This window comes from Amphiura filiformis, chromosome 19 (assembly GCF_039555335.1).
Source record: "Amphiura filiformis chromosome 19, Afil_fr2py, whole genome shotgun sequence".
Taxonomy (NCBI): Eukaryota; Metazoa; Echinodermata; class Ophiuroidea; order Amphilepidida; family Amphiuridae; genus Amphiura; species Amphiura filiformis.
In genome coordinates this window covers 35016671-35038289 of record NC_092646.1, presented here as the reverse complement: position 1 = coordinate 35038289, position 21619 = coordinate 35016671, and the positions used below count along the sequence as shown (strand labels likewise).

At 36.9% G+C, this 21619-nt stretch overlaps 1 protein-coding gene across 1 annotated transcript; it reads left to right on the top strand.

The window, feature by feature from the left end:
- Positions 1–5756: 5756 nt before the first annotated feature.
- LOC140141220 (uncharacterized) lies at positions 5757–21275 on the top strand. The gene is made up of 9 exons (XM_072163018.1): positions 5757–5800; positions 11601–11688; positions 12827–12879; positions 13556–13669; positions 16011–16198; positions 17406–17492; positions 19229–19322; positions 19724–19849; positions 20983–21275. Exons 1-9 carry the CDS (start codon positions 5773–5775, stop codon positions 21021–21023), a joined length of 819 nt encoding a protein of 272 aa, XP_072019119.1. The 5' UTR covers positions 5757–5772; the 3' UTR covers positions 21024–21275.
- The last annotated feature ends 344 nt before the right edge of the window (positions 21276–21619 follow it).

Genomic DNA, 21619 nt, shown 5'->3' with positions numbered 1-21619 from the left:
TGCTTCGTGTACTATACTTCAAGAAAAACAATTAAATCTCATCAGGGGTTCATCGCAGTAGGGGGTTGGGTAATTTTCCCCTTAAATCTCAATGTTCTCCCGGCCCCTCCGGCATTAAAATAATAATAACGGTCCATAAATAAAAATCATCAACCATATAAACAAGTAAACACAAAGTCGATCACTGACCACACTTTAAGAAAAAAATTATCATTATACTTATACTGTAGATAGTGGCATAAAAATGGGTAAAAGATGAAGCAGCCCGGCCTGGGGCACTCAACTGTCGACGTTACGGGTATGTGCCTTGCCAATAAACCCCATCCTGGTACTTATTGTTAGGATTGTAGCTGCATAGACTGACCCACAGTCTCGGTTCGGTTCCATCTCTGGATAGTGTAACAATAAATAATTACATAATGCCCTTATTGCCCTATGAAAAAAATGCCAAAGTCCTGTACCCCCCGCCCCCCTTAATTTTCTCAATGCCAAAAACCCATTCCTCTTCATCCAAAACTCATACGCCACTGATTACACACACAGTCGAACCATGCAGCAATGTAGAAACATACTCGTATTATAATTTAGTGAACGCGAAAGTTTAGTGAGCGCTGATTCCTAGACTGAACCAATCTGTTTGAGATCTCCGTTCCAAATTCTAACTATCTCGCTAAAAAGACGGCATACTATGCCATAATTCCTTTCTGTTGTAAGTTTCATTTAATTCAGAACACACTTGCAAGTATTATACTAGTTTCATCATCATGCCACTGTCGCTCAGCGAATTTCACACACGCTGTTTGTAGACAAACATGACAAACGTGCACAACTAAGGGTCATCATTGGCTCATACGCCGTCGCGCGGCAAGCACCATAGCAGTCAGACAGGGGCATCCTACATGTAAGAGTATTCGGGGATAAATTTGTCAAATTATTATTTTGGTCAGGACGATTACGTTGTGTGACTGCTTCATTTCAACAGCACACAAGCGGAACGGATAAATTATATTGTCCTGAACACATTTGAGAGAGAGGCGGCGACAGACAGAAACAAAAATAAGAGAAGCGAATAAGCGCATACTGTTGTTGACGCAGACAAGTGTAATTAAATACAACATGGATCTCTAGCAACTCATTTTGTCCATTTTGGATTTTTTTAATGAAATACTAGTAAACAGTTTTTATAAATTATTTTCCGCCTCTTTAATGTTTTATTTAGATCAATCCAAAGTGCCTCTGCTGGTTAGATGGTGCTAGTTTGCTTTTTAGAATTAATTTAAGTAAGGGATGTGTACTTAAAAAGGACGGGAACCTGGTTTGGATTCCAGGGGGAGTGTGCCTGTAAGAGACACATCCATCAGAAAAGGACTAGTTCAGATCGGGCGCCAAATAAGTTAGCAGTTCAAAAAAAATTCTCAGCCTTGTAAAAAGTAGGCGGAGCTGGGAAGACCTCTCGGTTCTGAAACTCAATGCTTTACTACTTAGCCAACTAACTATATATTTTCTGTGAAAAGTTTTATAGTAGTCCTTGATATTGCTGAATAGAATAAATCAATACTAATATTTATCTAATGCACGATGTTATTCACATAGACGTTCCACATAAAATTTTGTGAAATGGCTACCAATCGATCAATCAATCAAGTTTTCAGTTTTCAAGATATCATTAATCAATAATAAACCAATGATTACTTACTAATCTACCAAATAAATAAGTCAGTTAATAAACATTTAAATAAATAGGCATAAATAGATAAATAACGCAAAATGCAGTTAGTATTTTAGTTACAAAATTCCAAACATTCTATTATTTATAATGTTCTGCTATACACGCTAAGGACCTGTGCTTTTATTTATCCGCGCCTAAACAATAATGGGTCTTTCACCATGTTCACTCCATAGTCAAAGTACTGTGTTCCCTGGATGATTATTTACTGACCAGGTGCTAAACAATTCAGTCGTAAATTGGATGCTATAGCAGTACCCAATCAAGCGTACATATCAAGGTCAGTCATTGGCCGGCATACGAAATATACAAAGAGATACCTCATTTTGGTGTCAATCACAACATAGGTTTGATAACAGGTATAAATCAAAATAATGGTCAAAGGTCAACGTTTCTAATAAGTATAGAATAGACGTTGAAACAAGCTTTCGTGCTCGCCACGAGGGCTTTTATATGAGGGTTGATACGGCGCCGAAGACTACAGCTGTTCCGAAATCAGTCTGGAACCCTGTTTCCAGACGAAGATTAAGTTGTTGTCACAATGAATACAAAGTAAGTATATCATCAAGAGACCCACATAATTGTGAACCAATATGCATTCTGTTGCCTGCAAAAGCCGACGATCAGACAGAAATTCTAAACGGAGCATAACCAGATATCAGCCTTAAATTCATGGTAAGCTTAAAACACATTGAAGACACCAAATTGCAGTCACAAAATATATAATATTAGTAAATCATCAAAGCGAATGGTAACGTAGGTAAGTGGAAAAGAACTTGGTTATCAATAATAAAGTATGTGCCCAAAGATTTACCACTTTAAATACTCCATTGTTTTAAATTGAAACCTGATGGTTCATGATTCAACTCATTTTGGTTACTTTTGCTACACAAAGACACGAAAGTGACCCAAGCTATTTTAAGACTACTTTACACTATTGGTCATATCTCCGAGACCACCGATTTTTTTGAAACAAATTGTACAAATTGATTTGTACACAAAGCTTTCACGAATAAGAGGACTAGCGCCGTGCTTTTCATTAATTAGAACATTAAAGTGCAACTTTTGATTTCGTTCTATCCTTATGTTTTCGATCACAATTTTTAAAATTATCAACTGATTTCAACTATTGAAGTGGCAATGAGTGCAACGGTACAGGTAAAGCCTTCTGGTAACGATACGCTCTGTGTGCGTCCAGGGGCAGATTTGGCTCCAGTTGACCTGTTAACAATTGATAATGGGGTAGCATCTCTTTTTAGGTATTTCAACTAACCGTGACCCCAGTTTTAGGCCTATATATAGACTTTCAATTCGCTCTATTTGTCCATTATCTCATTTATCTTAATGGTTACCACGTCGTCGTCGTATAGAGGTTATATTCATTTTGACCAGATATAAGCGTGTAGATTTTTCATCTCTCATTTCATCATAAAACATTGAAACGATGAATCGAATTATAATCAATGTGGCGGTGATTGCCTTACTTTCTACCATGTGTCTTGTTGAAGCGGGGAAGGTGAGAAAAGGTAAAAAAAATATTTTTGTATACTAGCGTACAATAAGGGTTCTCATGTATAATTGTGTGAACAAAGGTTTGAAATAAATTGTGGTATCTAAGTTCTCTTAACTTATTCAAATGAGCGCATAAAGGGTGTCAGAAAACGTGTGTTTGTTTGTTTGTTTGTTTGTTTGTTTGTTTGTTTGTTTGTCTGTTTGTTTGTTTGTTTGTTTGTTTGTTTGTTTGTTTGTTTGTTTGTTTGTTTGTTTGTTTGTTTGTTTGTTTGTTTGTTTAAACGGTCGCTCTGTGCTGGCCGATATGAAAAAAAGAATTCAGCAGAATTGAAGAAGAAAGAATGAAGGTTACTGCCAACAAACTATGGAGTGTCAACAATTTTACTTCAAGTCTTATTCTGGCAACTTCTATTTCAACATTTACAAATGTTTTGCTTTCAAGTGCTCTGCAGTTTTTACAGTAATATTGTTCCACATTATATTTTTTTTTTTTTGTTGACATAACATGTTTTTAAAATATTTTTATGATCTTCATGACAGCACGTGGTATGTCCTATCCTGGATAGGGGTGACATGAATATGAAACAAAATAACCCATCATTTAAACGTTCAAAATGATTATCTTGTTTGCTGTGTTTATGGTAGCGATCTGTCTAAATAATGTTTTTAAGATCTGGGAAAATTAATTGTTTGGCATAGTGATGAAACCTTTGAAATCGAGAGCCTGTAATTGAAGACCGAATTAAAAAGACGTCCTGTCAACAAGACCAAAAATGCTGTAAGCCGACTGCGCAGGTCCGCACCGTCGTTGCGCCTTTGCCTTGATGTCAGACGCAAACTACTATGTTTAATTCGGGCTTAAACAGGATTAGTTTCTAGGCGAAATATTAATACTCCGCAGTGCGTCAAATAGTCTATTAGATAACCCTAAAATATAAAAGTGTAAACTTGGGTGTGACTATCAGTATCACGGATAAATATGAAGCATTTCACCTTTTTTGAGCATTTCGAGATATCCATGGTCAAAGCTTACATAAAATTCAAAATTGCTCACATTCAATCAAACGAATTCCATATTTTTCTTTTAATAATGTTTAGAAAATATACTGCGCCAAAAAGTATCCTTACACTTGGAAAAATAATCCCAAGATCAAAACTGAACCATATTGGGGTAAATTTGTATTTGTAATAGATGCACTATCTAATCCTGCACATTATGACACCACATTGAATCCAATGTGACCTCAAGAAGTAAAATTACAATCATTTGAATAGACGAAGGTCCAGTTATTAAAGTGACAAACTGGCCTATACAAGGCGCAAAAAGATTCCAACAAGCGCAACAGTTTCTTCAATGAAGCTTTATTCAAACCAGCATTTATTTGTTTTTTCTTCTCTGTACTGTTCATAACATCCATTTTATTTGTCATCTCTGTTGTTTCAGTTATCTTTTGTTCCTTTTGTTAGCAAAATTAGCCATTTACCACTATCAACCCAGTTGTCTAGTCCGTGGAGTTTTGGATAGGCCAGTTTGTCACTTCTAAAACTAGACCGTTGTCTAATCAAATGCTTGTAACTTTACTTCTTGAAGTCACATTGAATTCAATGGGGTGTCATAATGTGCCGGATTAGATAATGTACCCCAATATGGCTCAGTTTTGAAATTGTGATTATTTTTCCAAGTGTAAGAATACTTTTTGGAGCCGTATATAAACAGACAACAAAAGAATGAAGATACCCGGCATTTTTATACAGGGGTGAACATAATGGGTAACTTATTCTTCTGTTGTCTGTAGATTGCCTTATCTACGTCAACGACCTCAGCCTGAGGTTATATTGGTCGAAGATTAACATTTTGGATCCACGTGGTTCAAAACGGGAAAGTATACCTCCAATTTGGATGAACATGATCTCAAATTGTCTATTTTAATTTAGTAATTCAAAAAAGTATAGTTTGCACTTGTAGGAGATTTTTGTACCAAGGAAGCAAAAAGCAAAATAGGTCACAATCAATACGACTGAATAGGTACCGTAGGCTGACCAATTTCGCCGTATTACATAGGGAACAAAATGTCATACATTGTGCAAACTATTCTTATTTTGATATATATAATAACACAAATAATTTGAGACCATATATTTCTGTTTCGACACGTGTGGAGCCCAAATGTTCACCTTCGACCTTTTCGGATAAGTCGGATATTTTTTAATACTTATCACCAGAAAATATTTTAAAAGCGATTTTAATCAAATTGGAACAATTTACTTATACAGGACATCAACATAAAAGCAATTTTAGCCATAGGCCTACCTAACTTTACACTCACAGGCTTGACTACAAGAATTTAAACGTGTCATGGAGCAAAACCGATTAGCAAAGTTGTCCAATGCTGTACAAAAGAAGAATTTGACGACAAAGTCTCCATAGACTGATAGGCGATGCAACAAATAATTAAACTGGTAGAAAAAATACAAAAACAACTTTGAAAGGTTTCGATTTCTTTCCTGTTGCAGGTGGTGGAGAGATTGGAGAGATGATCATTGGCGGTGGAGAGACTGGCGGTATGTATAATCCAAAAAAATTGTTTTGTAAACTCAAAAAACTACTTTGATTAATGGCCAAATCACTGTAGCAGAAAGGTTAACAAAAAGCAAAATGGCAAGACAACAAAATATTTGTAAAGTGCGAAAACAAGCTTGATTATACTGGTTGAATCATTGTAGCGTAAATAACAGGTTACAAAGTCAAGATGACAAGATTTGTCGCTTTTCACTAATACCTCTTGACAGTGAGATGCACTCTTACACACAAAAAATAGCAAAACACAAGAGATTTAGCATTTACTGTCTGTACTGAACAATCTGAATAATAAAAAAATAGTAACAAATACTCAGTGTTGAGTAAAAAGGGAATAGAGCAGCAATATTAGTCAAATGGAACTCAATATTGGTTATATGCTTCAATTTGAGTACAATTTAATCAACACTGAATTCTATTCACTCAATTTTATTTATTTATTTACTCACTTTGAGTAATTTTTATTTACATTGATATTCTGAGCACCACTGTAACACTCCACATGATTCTTAATTCTTATGTTAGTTGTAGAGCATAATCACGCCGGACGATATTGAACAAGAAATGGCTTTAAAAAGACACCGCGATATGTTTGAAATAGAGGCTCTGCATGTGACATGCATAGGAGACCACACGTGCTAACGAGTGAGAAGATACTCTACAATAATATTTTGCTTTACTTCACAATCAGTAAAACTAACCTCACAGTAAACTGTGGCAGGATTCCCGTCATTATATGAACATTTTAGGATAGACAAAATATTATCTTATCCAGGCAAGCCCACGATCGACTTGAACCAATGCAGAATTTCCCATGCTGCCCATAGGCTTTGATATAAAGTCCAAGTTTTGAGATATTTTCTCAAAATATCACGAGATATTTCAAAAAACAACTAAACCAATGCCGGGCTTGTTTCTACTCAATTTAATGCATTTTTCATGATGATTCTTGATATGGAATTGAAAATGTACAATTCTGCAATTTTGAAAGAAAATTTGAAACTTCTCATCTGCACTGCAGTCGACAGTTTCGACACCCACGTAGAGATGGCCAAGCCATTGTATCCTCAATTCGGGTCAGAAATATTGACAATAAAGTTCAAGGTATAAGTTACAAGTTACAAGTTTTTCAGTTAGTCACAGTTGGGTAATAGTGGATTTCAAAACTCATTTACAAGCTTTGAACCTTTGACACACTAAACTTCCTCACGTAAACCACTTTATTTATCCCGGGGCATTTTGTAGCAACAACACTGATACAAAATATAATTAATCAAAAAATTGTATAAAGCTTGTGAGTATTTTTAAATCTAATGTGGAATATTTTTACCTTTACTTTAGTTTCAAATTTGCCGCCTTTGGCTCCCATGGACCAGATCGTGTCACATTTGTGAGCAAAATTTAACTGTTTTTGGGTGAGAGGGACTTAGAAATTGGGGGTCAATGTGACCGCACATCCCAATCACCCAAAACAATAAAATAGAGGACAGTCACCTGCGTTGATTACGTCGTTGTAATATCCACTGTTTCTTCTGGTTCTTGGATCTTTGAAAAACAAGAAATATTTTGGTTATCTTTCAAAGCGCCACACAAAATCAGTTCGGGGGCACTCATAATTCACGGACGTATAATATCAAATACTCTTGAAGGGTCATGTCACATTACAGTATCATATTTCAGACACGTCTCATAAATCACGTCTCAAAACTCCCTAGTTTTAAAACCCAGTCGCAAACGATATTAGTAATTTTGGTGAATGTGCCGGCACAGTGAGAATAATTTTGTGAGTAGGCCTTATCAGGGTTGTAGGTAGCCCAAGTGGAGTGCCTGCTAATTTTACTATCCAATTCATGATATAGAGCGCAGACTCGGGTACTCATGGGATTTTTTTTACTTCAAAACATTTGATTTTGGCCATTGCAATATAAGTATGTTCTGGGACCATTTGTCAGAATTCGCACAGATAGATATAATTTTTGCACAGGTAGATATTTGCTAAACATAGGAAAGCTTATTCTATATAATACACTTAGCTTCGTTCCGATGTGCTGCATCAAGTGCCCAGCTGTCAACAAAGCTCGACGTATGTGATATCACAGACTCCTCGTATGTGAAATCACTGACCCGTCTTTGAAATCAGAGACGTCCGTGAATTACGAGTGCCCCCGAACTAAAAATAGAGCATTACATAGATTATGTCGTCGCATGTCACAGAGTACCGTGCCGTCGCAAAGTTGCAAATTGCTCCATTATCTGGATGCTCTATTGATTTGTACATAAAGCGTTCTCGAACAAGATAACTAACGCCGTACTTTCCATTAGATTAGAACATTTGTTTCCCGGGATTTGTTTCTTCCTTTGATTTTCGATCACCATCATAGATGTTGATCCCGGGCGATGGAGGATAAAGTCCTCCAATATTTTGCATAGGGATGGTCCATACAATCATTTCCCCAATGTTTCTGACCAAATTAACCTCATTATATTGGTCCTTTTTGCAGATTTGGCGAAACCTCCATCATAGCTGTAGATTCCGGATGATGGAGGATAAATTCCCCAAAAATTTTGCAAGGGGATGGTCCATACAATCATTTCCCCAATGTTTCTGACCAAACTAACCTCATTATATTATTATGTTATTTAAATTCAATTATGATAAATAAAGAAACGGATTTCTCCAATCACGCTGAATTGGTATTAACAACAATTTTGAAAAGAGACAATATTGTTATTGACTATTATAATCATCTCCTGAAATACTTCTGTACTTTACTGTGAACCAATTTCTCTAAAACGTTAATTTTAAAATATGATTTTTATTTATACATATCTATCTTTCATAAACCTTGATAAAAAAAAGGTGTCAAAGTGTCATACGCTCCAGGTTTTGAGTTATAGCCCGTCAAGTAGCATTATCACTTCCTAAAGTACCATGCATTTCTGGCTTGCTTGCTGAATTTCTAAAACGCTTGTTGTGAATAAAAATATACATTGTAGCAACAGGCTTCGGGTATTATAGTTCATAAATGACTTGTCAAGGGCCATTTGTTGAGCGAGGGAGAAAATAATATAATGAATTTAAAAATATGTTTGCAAACCGCGATGATCTTACGTTATGGCGCTATATAAAGCTATATAAGTCCCCTATGTTAGTTTATGTAGTTAGTTAGTTAGTTAGTTAGTAAGTTAGTTAGTTAGTTAGTTAGTTTTTGGGGTTGAAAAAATATTTTGCGAAAAATGTTTGCCAAAAATATTTGCAATAACGTTTTAAAAACGTTTTTATGACCTTTATATAACCCGACATTTAAATGTTATTAAAACGTTTCGAAGAAAACATTTTGACGGTTGGGATCCCTTAAAACCGGTTTAACCCACCAGAGTCTGGTCCTAAGTCTAGAGACCTAAGAGAATTGTTTGATGCCTACCCAAGACAAGGAGATATGCAGTTCAAGAAATACTTCCCAAAACACCTTCAAAGAGGCATTATAATGGAGTGCTCATCTATATAAGGGTGAAATAAGGCTCCGAAGGTGACTGCGCTACCAATGAATTACTTCTCAGAAGGTGTGAATTATTCTTTAGGCATACATCACTTTTGTTCTGAAATCGACCAAGTAATAATGACACACTCACAATTCTAAAACAACGTCTTTTGCACAGAATTCAATGGGAAAAGTAAAGTGGCAGTTGAAACTCTAGTGATAACACTTTTACAGTGTATGATGGGGCTTCCTTAAATCATACTCTGCTTTAGAACCAAGTATGCTTGACCTTGCTTTGGTGTTTTCAGTAAATGATAGCCTTTTGTATGTATAATGTAAAAATTACAGTAACTCAATTTTCAAAAATGCCTCCTTTGGCCCCCATGGACCAGATCGTATCACATAATATTCCCACCACACACAACAATGTTTTTAAACCAAACGCGTTCTGGTTTTGGATAAAACTTTTGAGAATATTTAAAAAGTCGAGTTATAACAACGGTCATGAAAAAAAAAAAAACGTTTGATATGAAAAAAATATTACAGCAATATTTTTAAAATGTTGTCAAAATGTAATGTTATTTTGAAATAACATTATGTTAGAATATTTTGCATTCACAGCTTCATAAATGCTTTCTGAATGTTATTAAACCATTCTATACCCCTTATATAACCCGACATTTAACCGTTTTCTGTAAAACGTTTTGTTGGGTTAATGTCGTGATATCCTCTTGTCGACCTTTAATGCATTTCGAGTTCAATCACATTGCATAGATTGAATGGATTCACCAATTTCGTGCACGGGGGGGACTTGTATAAAACCCATTGAACTTGATCAGAACGACAATAAAAAGGGGACGCGAATTATAATTATTCAAAGAAGCTTTTTACTGCGGTTGATCTGTTTTGGAATGAAAATAAAAATATTGTTTTGACACGCCGTGTGTCTATTATCGAAACAAGACAAAGAACACTATTATTTTTGTGTCAAGCAAATCGGGTGTCCCGCCTCGTTGTTCCGCTAAATATAATGGCATCTCTTGTGTTCTATCAGGCGATAGATACACGGCTCGTTCTCAAAAATATCTGTTTATTCCCTAAATAACAAGCATACCTCTACCTTTCACCTTGGTAATGGTTTAATCAATATCCATAACTGCCTTATATCAATAAAGTTAAAGAATGAGCTTTTGAAAGAAACTGCGCGGGTATTCACACAATTGCTCTATATAATTTGTAGTTAAGTTGAATTTTGTTAATGGCCTGAACTTTCAATCCTAAGTTCAATTATTTTGTCTCACGTCCCGCTTCCATTGCAATACACTTTAATTGTACTCTCCTCATTAACCACCAGTTCTGTGTATTGTTTTAATACTTAATTTTTGTCAGCCTCTGTCCGTTTATTTCTCATTAACCACCATTACTATCTATGTATTGTTTTGATTGACACTTAAATTAGGCTAAAATTGGCAAATATGAGGTTAATTTGTACACCCACATACAGGCGCCAACATTTGGGGATGTTTGTATGGACCATCCACCCTATCACAATATTGGGGGATTAATCCCACATCCCCCGGGATCTACGCCTATGGTATTTTCTTGTATTATGTATTAATCCTAGATCATGCTGATGTGTTTGGTGTGCTCTGGTGCGTTTTGGGTTCTCGTCCATTACATCTCAACTATAGACGAATCCAATTTCACGCATTCCTACACCACAATGGCCACCAAAGCTGGGTCCCCCTTTACGTATATCTTACCTAAAATGTTAAATGATGTGCCTTGGCGAGGATATTTAACTGCATTCCATCACCCGTGTTACTCGTAGACAAAAGAACGATGAAAGTTTACAACACAATACAATTCAACATCGATTTTTAAGCGGATTTAATGTGCAGTCACAACACCTGTTTGGTGCAAACGGGACCAGGTAATGGCCGACTGAATTCGTCTATGCCCACTTTCCATCCATTAAGTTCTATTCATTTTGTATTCATTTCATCACATCATCTCACTTTCTTCTTCTCTTGTTGCTAGGACTGAAGCTCAGGCCATTAACCAAACTGGACTATTCCAGTTGAAATCCATACACACCCTATGTGAGACATGACCTTAATCTCCCACAAAGGGTTACATATTACAAATGGACTCATCCATTCAGGTAACCCCATTTGAAATCTACACCCTTGTGTAGGAGATTAACGTCGTGACTTCCATAGGGAGCTCGTGTATAGATTTAAACTGGAATAGCTTATAGGTATCTTAATAATGACACTTGTCCTTTGTTCGTTTCTTATAGGAGAAGTTGATACCACCTACTTACACTATGATCCACGAATCTGGAATTTCAATCTAATCTTCACAGCTCCTATTAAACAGATTTATGCGTAAGTAGCATTACAATACAGGCTTATGTTTACCTCCTGAAACCTTCATTAGTAATAACAGCACCACTCTGTCTGAATCCACCATTTTCGAACACGTGCTCTGTTAATAATAATAATAATAATAATAATATTTATTTCTTATATAGCGCAATTACATCAAAAGAACTCAAGGCGCTTTACAAAACATGGAATTAAAAGCACATACATTGTAAAATATGAGAACAATATTTGAATTTACAATTCCCAAAGACCCCTGATTTTTCCTTTCACCAAAGACCCTTATTTCGAATTAATCAGCCAATAACCGATTTTGTTACTTATTTTGTAACTAACGAAGCCATTTGAAGGCATTTAGAACTAGAAATTCAAAGTTCGAGGTGTCTTTGGGACTGTTTTGGCGCTCAAATTTGTAAAAAGTACGTGTTCTCACCCAATGTCCCCTTATAGGTCCAACTGTCCGTTTCTCACTCAATGAGTGATGACCCAATATTTTTACCCCGACAAAAATCTTGCTCTTACCCACTGACCCATATGCTCCCACCGAATGCCATTCACTGTGAAAGCGTCAGCCCTACACCTACACCTATATCAATTTTTGCATTGAAGTACCCCCCCCCCCCAGCAAAGCAATTACTTAAATTGTGTCTGGCATGTTATGACCAACGGACTGAAGCTTTTATTCATATATTGTGTCTGAATTGAGCGCTGATATATTTGCGCGTGCGACCAAATTGAGGAAGCCCCAGCACACTCTTGGGCTGTGTAATAACAATGGTACTACTTTCTCAAGAGGTGCGCTTACACATAACTTTGTTGTTGTCACTTATTGATACTCGCCTACTGTGTAAAGCGCAAATGCTATCAATTACCAATTTAATGGCGGAACCCTTTTGTTCGAAACAGTACAATTTTATGAATAGCATGTCGGCAAATCAAATCGTTATGGAAGGAACAATGCGTTACGTTAAGTATTGCTATGTTAATATAGCATTGGTTTTAACAATTTGATGTTTTTCATATCTTTATAAAAAAAGTAATAAGTCATTTCGCCATATATCAGCGAACAGTGCCCCCAGCAGGACACTTTCGTCTCTCGACATTTGACCACAACTTTGACCATTATAATATTATCTTGTAGAGACTCAGTTACAAATCAGTTGGCAGGATATCAAGTGGACGTCGTCAATGAAGGTAATTTATCATACCTTTCATCGTTGATTTGTTTTAAATCGTAAGATATAATGTTACATTATACTAAAGCAGTGAGGTTAGCTCAATCGACAAGGCGTTCGATTATGGTGAGAGAGGTTGCGGGTTGGAACCCTGGCGGTGGTTTAGTACGATCTAGTGGAAAATCTGAGTTAGCTTTTAATACCCCTGGACAAGGAACTTACTGCTAATTGGTCTCCTTGCAACCCTTACGAAACTCGTAGCTGATCGGAGCTGATCCTGGTTGCGATGGTCATTTGTGAAATGTCTAGGGTGTGCGCTCTTGAAACTACAAAGTGTTGTTGTTAAATGATCCATGGAATAATGTGGGGCCATAGTGATCAGTGACAACATGTAAAGTGTGCTGAGGCTTGTGAGTCAACGTCTAGGCGTTGTGCCTGTGCGTATCGCACTATAAATCACTGCGCTTGTTCTTAAAGTAAACGTTAAGGTGGGTGACCTACCACAGACAGCATACGCTTGTTCTCTAGATCACTGCGAAATACATTAACTACTTTATTTATATATAACCAAACTGGGGAGCCATTGAAGTCTAAACTTGTAATAAGAATGTTCGGGCCTTCATGCCAGTTATAAATTATCATTTGAAAACTTTAGACGAGCCATCTGTAAACCATTGTAATGTCTTTAATTTCAGTATGCAGGATTGCAGGGAAGAATTGTTCTATCTCGCAAGGCGACTTTTTGGATTGTTGGAGCAACAATTTACCACAAAGAGCTTTGATGGGGAAGTGGATTGATGCCTGCATGTGTACGTATTATATTTTTTTTAAATAGATTCCATAATTACATTGAAACGTTGGGAAAAGGGTAAAGCCATATTGTAACATTTCCATACAAAGATTTGTATATAATATTTCCACATAATGTTAGTTTTTACTATCAGTATGTCCCCTTTTAATTGTGAGCCGGATAACTGAGAAACATTAAAGATTATTGCGGTTTGATTCCAGCGCATATCGACAATGCGTGTCAATCCGTAGACTATGCCATAGTCGAATTTTATTTAAAATATGTTATTATTAGTCATGATGAACCCATTTCGTTGAACTCAAAATTATACTGATGTTTATTAAAATTAAAGTATTCAATAGTAAAATGGTCATAAAGAGTTAAAAATATTTGACGATTAGTGACAATAAAAGTAATTGAATCCAACATTATCTTGCATAATTATAACGGCTCACTTTAATACTGAACAATTCTGATTTTGGAATCTACCAGTTTATTGATAGCGAACCCAGAAATTTCGACTATGAACTTTGAATTGTAAGCAGAACTTTACCCCCTGGACTTTGCTCTCTAAAAACACACTGTCAAGCATACTTGTTTATCAGTCCATTAACCACAAGTACGCGCTAGATGTTTGATGAGAGATTAACTTTCGCGTCAACACAAAAGCGCCGCAAATACCACAGACAGTTGTTTACGGTGTAGTTAATGGTAATGGCGCGGGCCCAGACGATTTAAACCATAGCGAGGTATGGGCGACCAATCACAAGGCAGATCCATTTAAAGATGCATTACATCATGGCCAATTTTAGTTAGGCCAGAAATTGGTCTAACTCTCCATTGAGTCCCGTGTTAAAAATTTTAACCGCAAGGCAATGTCAGTAGTCCACTTGGGAAGCTAACAAACAGAGGGAGTAGGGTGACTGATCAGATGTGAAAATCTATCAATTGTGCACACATTAATTAAATCAGAGTTTTAAGCTTAAATACAATATCCAGAGTATGCACAATGGGCAAGTGGACCACGGGGTAGTCTAGTCAATCCGTCGATCGTGACTGAGATCGTGACTGATATAATCATGTAAAAATCAGAACTTTGACAAAACTTGAGCAAAAACCTCCTCAGCAAATGTTACAATATGGCTCGTCCTAACTGCGTAGTGTGGAATCAGTGAGCCCTTTTCAAAAAATAAAAGTTACTCCCAATGAATGTGGAACGTATATATTATAACTAATTGCCTTTTTTACAATGCATGACCCATAGCTAGTATAGGTTACCTACCACTAATACATGTAGCCCTGGGCGATATATGGAAATACGATGAGTAACTATTTGTTTGCATGGCATCTGAAAAGACCGCATTAAATAGCCAAAAAAGTATTTTTAAGGATTTGATGCTTCAAACTGGTATATTTTCTCTCATATTATGACTTTTTTGTTGTGATAGTACCAAAACTCATACGCACGGCTTTTTAGTAAATATTCGCCCTACCATGTTGTAACTTTCAGCTTCGGGGCGCACTGCCATTTTAAGGTGTTTACGGTTCAGTGCGTTAAAACAAGAAAAGTCCCAGGTCAACCTATATTGAGTTTTTGATTATTTGGCATCTAAATCATATAGTTCATTACAGTTTTTAACAACAATTCAGCTCATATGTCCGCACTGTATAGTCGTGCGGAAGACTCTTTTCAAGCTCATTCATCTGTAAAGAAATGTCCTTGAGCACGAGAAATAGGAAAATAACAAAAACCTAGCCTCCTAGTAAACTCTCTCATTTGTATAACAAGGAACCACTTTCATTAGAGCAAACGCCCTTTACGAGCGTATATCAGTTTAGTTGATCGCTGGTTTGTCATGGCACCTGATATTAGTGGCATTTAACTGTGAGAGTTCTGAATATGACAAAATTCTACCCGGAATTAGCCATTTTCCCATTGAAACCCGTGTAATAAATAATTAGTGGTAGTTAACCTATTATATGATGCTGATGGATTAGAATGTTTTAAACCACTGCAATCCCAGTTGACCTAAATAATTAAGGATACCAGAAGCGGATCGGGGGGACACGATTTTTTGCCGATTTTGACTCCGAGGGGTACCCCATTGGTGGATCCAGGGAGGACCGGTCCCCCGAGGCAATTTTTAGTACCCTAACTCCTTAAAATTATAGAACAAAAGAAACGTTTTGCATATCAAAGAAAAATGGTTTGAAAGTTGAATTATGAAACTTTACACTTAAGACAGAATCAAGCCAATTTTAAGCTAGGCAACATCATCATTAACAGCAGCAGCATCAACATTATTATCATCACCACCGTCAATATTATCATCATTATTATTATGATTTCTTTTACGCAGCCTTTGCACATTCATCGATCAGGGCACGCTCGGCTGGATTCACAAGTGAAATTTCCCCTCCTCCTGTGCCCGTCCTGTTTACTCGTCCAGGTAACCCAGGTGGTATTAACGCGGATGACCTGAGTGGTAACAACGTTGGATTTCTGGAGGCTTGGTGGGCTGATAGCGCCTGTTTTTACGCTGTTGCGGTAAGATTGATTAATTGATTAATTGATTAATTGATTAATTGATTAATTGATTAATTGATTAATTGATTAATTGATTAATTGATTGATTGACTGATTGATTGATTGATTGATTGATTGATTGATTGATTGATTGATGGATGGATGGATGGATGGATGGATGGATGGATGGATGGATGGGTGGATTGATCGATTGATTGATTGATTGATTGATTGATTGATTGATTGATTGATTGATTGATTGATTGATTGATTGATTGATACATTACTTGATTGATATTTTAATCATGTAGTTATTCAATTATTAAATAATTAAATAAAGGGTAAGGCAGTATACTTTTACACCCGGGCGAAATAATGTGTCCATGGTTGCAGGTATACGGGTAGGTTGCACTGTTTTATGGTTCCATTTCAGTGATTTTGGTATTTCGATGGTGGGTTTTCAGTGGAACCAAATTGGACGCATTTGGGAAAGTGTCTTTAAAATTAGGGTGTTTGTGGGTGTTTCTTTGGTGAAAAATTGGCATACTAATGGGTAGCCAAAAGAGCAAAAAGTAGGTAAAGAGAAAGTCAGCATCCGCAAGTCTGCGTGGTACCGTAAAATTGATTTCAAAGACCCCCCCCCCCCCCCACACACACACACACACCAACCCACACTTTGAAATCCAGATAATTGCATCTGTCATCATTCAAAACCTCAAGTATATTCGCGATGTGTTTAATCCAGTCACAGATAATAACTTTTAAATGCGCGGACGCAAATGCAGGTTATTGAAAAAGTATAATGACCGTATCTCGTGACGTAGCTATAATAACGCTTTACAATGTCCGCGTTACGTGACGTATTATGCATTCGAACATTATTTACGCGGACGCTGGCCGCCGTATTTGGACATCGCATGATTGGCTATTCAATTTTTGACAGGGAGAACGGAAGATACCCGCCAAAGAATTGCATTTGTTTTCAAATTTAAAAGATAAAAATGTGACGTTAATGGAATTTAAAAAGTCAAATGTAACAGTTATGAATGAGATTAATATCTAAACATTGTGCTTTGGACCTTGGAATATATTCCTCGGATCTAAAGCATAATGTTTAGGTATTTTACAATATCCTCACAACAACTGCTGCGCAGTCATTAACCTCTAATATATTTATTTCAGTACATTAACCATTCTTTTTCGGTAACTTCTTCCATTGTTTCTTCAGGATCTTCAGCTAGAGGCTAACCAGATTATGATCTATCCCGAGGATGTGGGTTTGGCCTCGATTATAAATGCACTCGATGCAGGTGAAGTAAGTATTTTGAAGATTTAGATATTGTTTAGACAGTCCGCTATAAACAGTAAGCTTAGGCTATTTTGCAATACCCACTTGACCGGATGCGCGCTGACATTATAGCTTTTATACATTGGGTCGCCCCAGTTCGGTAGTGACGTATGTGAAGGGCGTAAACGCAAACTGGACGGGAACGCAAACTCTATACAAAATTCCTACTCCAAATAGTATACTGCCCTCTTTCTTAGGCAGTTCGTTTATTATCAATAGAAGGCATTGTTAGAAGAATTCACTGCATGATCAGCAGGTCAATACACCGTTATCTTGTGGTATGGTATATGATATTGTGTGCCCGGGATTGTGTGTTTACGATTAGTTTGCCCCCCCGACAAAAAGCACAGAAAACCCACTCTTTTGACCCAAGATGGGTATCAAGTAGCCAAATTCGCCCAAATTTAAGATAAGTTTTCGATTTTTGCCCTAAGGGGCTGTGCAATAATTATGAGCCCCCGGGGGTAAAATTTATGAACGGCCCGCCAAAAAATCGCTTGCCCCACTCCCTCTCGGCCCGCCAAAATATCTTTGCTTCCCCTTGACACATGCCAAATTTTTGGGATCCCAATGTGCAAACCTTAAACAGTCAAGATATATATTGTGAGCGCAGCGAGCAGGAAAATTTGCATATTAAAGCGTTTCCGTACTGTTTTCCTAAGCTTTTTAGAGCGTTTTATTTAAAAGGCGCCCCATGAATGTGTGCCAAAAATCGCTTGCCCCCACCCCCTCTCGCCTGGCCAAAAATTGCTTGCCCCTTTCGGCTCATCAAAAATGTCTTGGCCCGCCACCCAAATTTTACCCTCCCCAGGGCTCATAATTATTGCACAGCCCCTAAGAAATAATACCCCCCCCCCTATATACACACCCACCAATATTCCCACTCCACTGCATAATTATTATATAACTCGTATTGCAATACATAGTGATTTGGTGTACTGCGCCCTTAATACGACCTTGAATAATATCCATCATGTCCATTAAACCAGTGCAATGTTAATACTTACGATTGCATCTTATATTCTCCTTACCCGATAAAGTTTGCGTGTCCGTCGCCAAAGACCGAACTTGCAAACTGGTTTGCGAGTTCGTGCTGTTTGCGAAGGCAGCCGTAATAGACGTATGTACGTATTTTGTTAGTCCCAGTATCGAATAGCGTGCGTAATGTTACAACATACAACTATAAGAACGTGCACAAGGGCGGTTTGTTGACATGCTTGCAGCACAACTGTTGTTTTTTTGTTTTGTTTAGTTTGTGGGTTTTTTTGTGTTTGTTTTTTTTACTTGTATTGTTTATACTTTAAGAGTTTCAGTCAATAAATATTTTAAATATTTATTTCTTGAAACAAAAAGTAAGGTTGATGGCATTTTTTTGCGAACTAGGAAATCAATAGCCGCAGTCCGTGGCACTTAGCGGACTTAGCGAGCGCGATACGCGAGCAGCCGGACGCGCAGCACCGAGACGTTCAGCTCTCTGCAACCCAAAAGTAGGGCTAGGAAATCAATTGATCTCTTGGTGGTCTTGGTATATAACACATGGGTCACGTAGGGATTTATAATATATTGGCTTTATAGACTAGCCCACTAATAACGGGACGTTCCCGAGTTTCCTATCTTAACAAACTATAATCACGTTTTCAAATAAATAATTAAAACTTACTTAATCACAATATTGTATATAACTTTAAATCAATTCATTTCAGATCGATGCTATCTTCGTATCTGATGATCTTGAAGGTGTTGCAACTGACAATGGACTGGAAGTTTTGCGTCGATTTGACTCTTGCTTGCTTGGAGGTATGTGTCAAACCATAATAATCTATATTAAAAGCAGAGAGGTCACATATACATAGTGTTCAAAGTGTTTTCTTACTTGTGGATTATTGTATGCTATAGTGTGTATTTGTGAGCTTGTATTTTAAGCGTAGATTTCCACGAAAGAGTAGCCTACTCTTATTTAGTAGTCTCCAGTGCCGCTGGTTTGATTTGCGCACACTCCACACAAACAGTCTGTCAATGGAATGAATTATTGGTAACATGTAACGCCGTTTCTGGATGGCTATGACTCACAATGAACATCTTAACACAGAAACAGATAGTACCCATATATTGACGGTTTTTTTAATAATCTGGTATTCGTCAGTTTGAGGAATGAAATACAAAATATTTAATTGTCACAATATACCCATTATTTGCAGGAGAATCTATCATGGTTCGCAAAGATTCACTTTTGCCATCATGGTGGGATCCAGCATTCGAGATGCTGCTCGGCTCTGCGGAGTACGACCAAATATGCGCTAACCTCGATGACGAAATGGTACACGGTAAGTGATTGGGCTACTCCAGCTAAAATCTATACACCCCCATGTAAGGCATGCCATTTATCTCCCACACAGTGGTGTATAGGGGATGTGCGTGAAATTATTGATTGGCTTCAAACAAAGGATTTGAACCGATGTCCTTCACTGTAATCATGGCGCAGTGCAGTTGATCGTAGTGCATTTGATGTGTGTGAGACTAAATGTCGCGGTAGATTGCAATCATGCTTTTGTTAAATGCATTTGAGTAGTCGGCCACATTTACGGTATGATACGTCATATGCACAACCTCTATTATTTCAAATGAAGTCACCATTTCAGGTAACCCCATTTGAAATTCACACTCCCTGACTGCAAACTGAGTGCGTTAGATTTAAATACTTGAGTGGACTCTAAATATGTGACGTGTCATGTCAAAAGGAGACACTTTTGGGCAGGATCGTAAATGGAGAAAAAAGCCAAAAAACTGCCCGGGGTGAATTTTTCACAATTTGGGTTTGTTGCGAATTTGTGATGTTACTAATGTTTAAAATATTGTCTGATAGTTTCAGACCGGAATATAACTGGCATCTTGTATTTTATGAGACATTTTTCAGGGTAATTCCTACTCTCAACATTGTCAATAATATTTTCAAAGGCCAATATCTCAATTTCCAATTTCATAACACCCTAACTTACTAACTCAATATCTTCGCTTAGGAATGTCCGATTTCATTGGGGAAAACGAGGTTGTGGAGCAAAATATCTTTATATTCAGGATATGTAAAAACCTCAAAATTGATAAACTGCCCAAAAGTGTCTCCTTTTGACATGACACGTCACATATGTTTATATCCCTGAATATGATAAAATGGTTTATTAGGTGTACCGTGGGCCACAGTGAGCAGTAAAAATATGTAAAGTGTGCAGAGCTGGTATCGTACACTATGTTTCCCAAATGTATTATTTATTGTTATTAGAATGCTGCATTGAGCGGTATTCCAAGTTTGCCTAATTGGCTATGTTCTTCTAAACATGTTTACAATTCGTGTTATGAGAAGCATCGGGAGAATACACTTTGTAAAAGCATGATTATCCTTTGAGTTTTAATAGTATTACAAAATAATTGTAATAAACATTTCATATTTCAATTCGTACAGGAAGCGTACCAGGAAAGCCGGGCTCTGAAATTTGCCTGTAATACTTCATTCATGGACCTCACCTTGGTCTGAGCGGACATTTTATAAATGAATTTAGAAGAGCAGCAAAAATGTTACTTAGATGTTAAATCTACATCATATTAGGTAAACCACTAAATAAACCTCCCATTAGCCTTTTCGAGATATGGAGGACACAATATGATGGCGCTGCACGAAATGGGTAAAGTCTTTTGAATTTGCCGGGTTTTACCCATATTGAAGACTGCCTTCCTATTGTGTACGCCATATCTCGAAAAGATTAATTCAAGTACACTTAAAAATATAACCAAGTAAGTTCGTTTTTCTACCAGATGTGACAAAGTTTCCTTAAAGTAGACACTATGAAATTTAATTAAGGTTTGATTTGTTTACACATGTATATTAACTTTTGAGATATGAGCTGCAGACTTGTCTTACTCTATCGTTTTTATATAATTAAGCAAGAGTGACTCGAAATCTGTAAATCTGGAGGCTGATATGATATCGCATAGTCGCTATTTTTACTGGAACTATACATGTTTACACCAAATGCGGAGGGATTTATTGTATTGCTCCCATATGCCGATTTTGGTCAAAAACGAAAGGTTTTTTTTATTTT

Coding starts and splice junctions, on each gene's coding strand:
- LOC140141220 (XM_072163018.1), top strand. CDS start 5,773: ATGATCATTGGCGGTGGAGAGACTGGCG. Junction 12,880..13,555: donor AGTGGACGTCGTCAATGAAG/GTAATTTATCAT, acceptor CTTTAATTTCAG/TATGCAGGATTGCAGGGAAG. Junction 19,323..19,723: donor TGACTCTTGCTTGCTTGGAG/GTATGTGTCAAA, acceptor CATTATTTGCAG/GAGAATCTATCATGGTTCGC.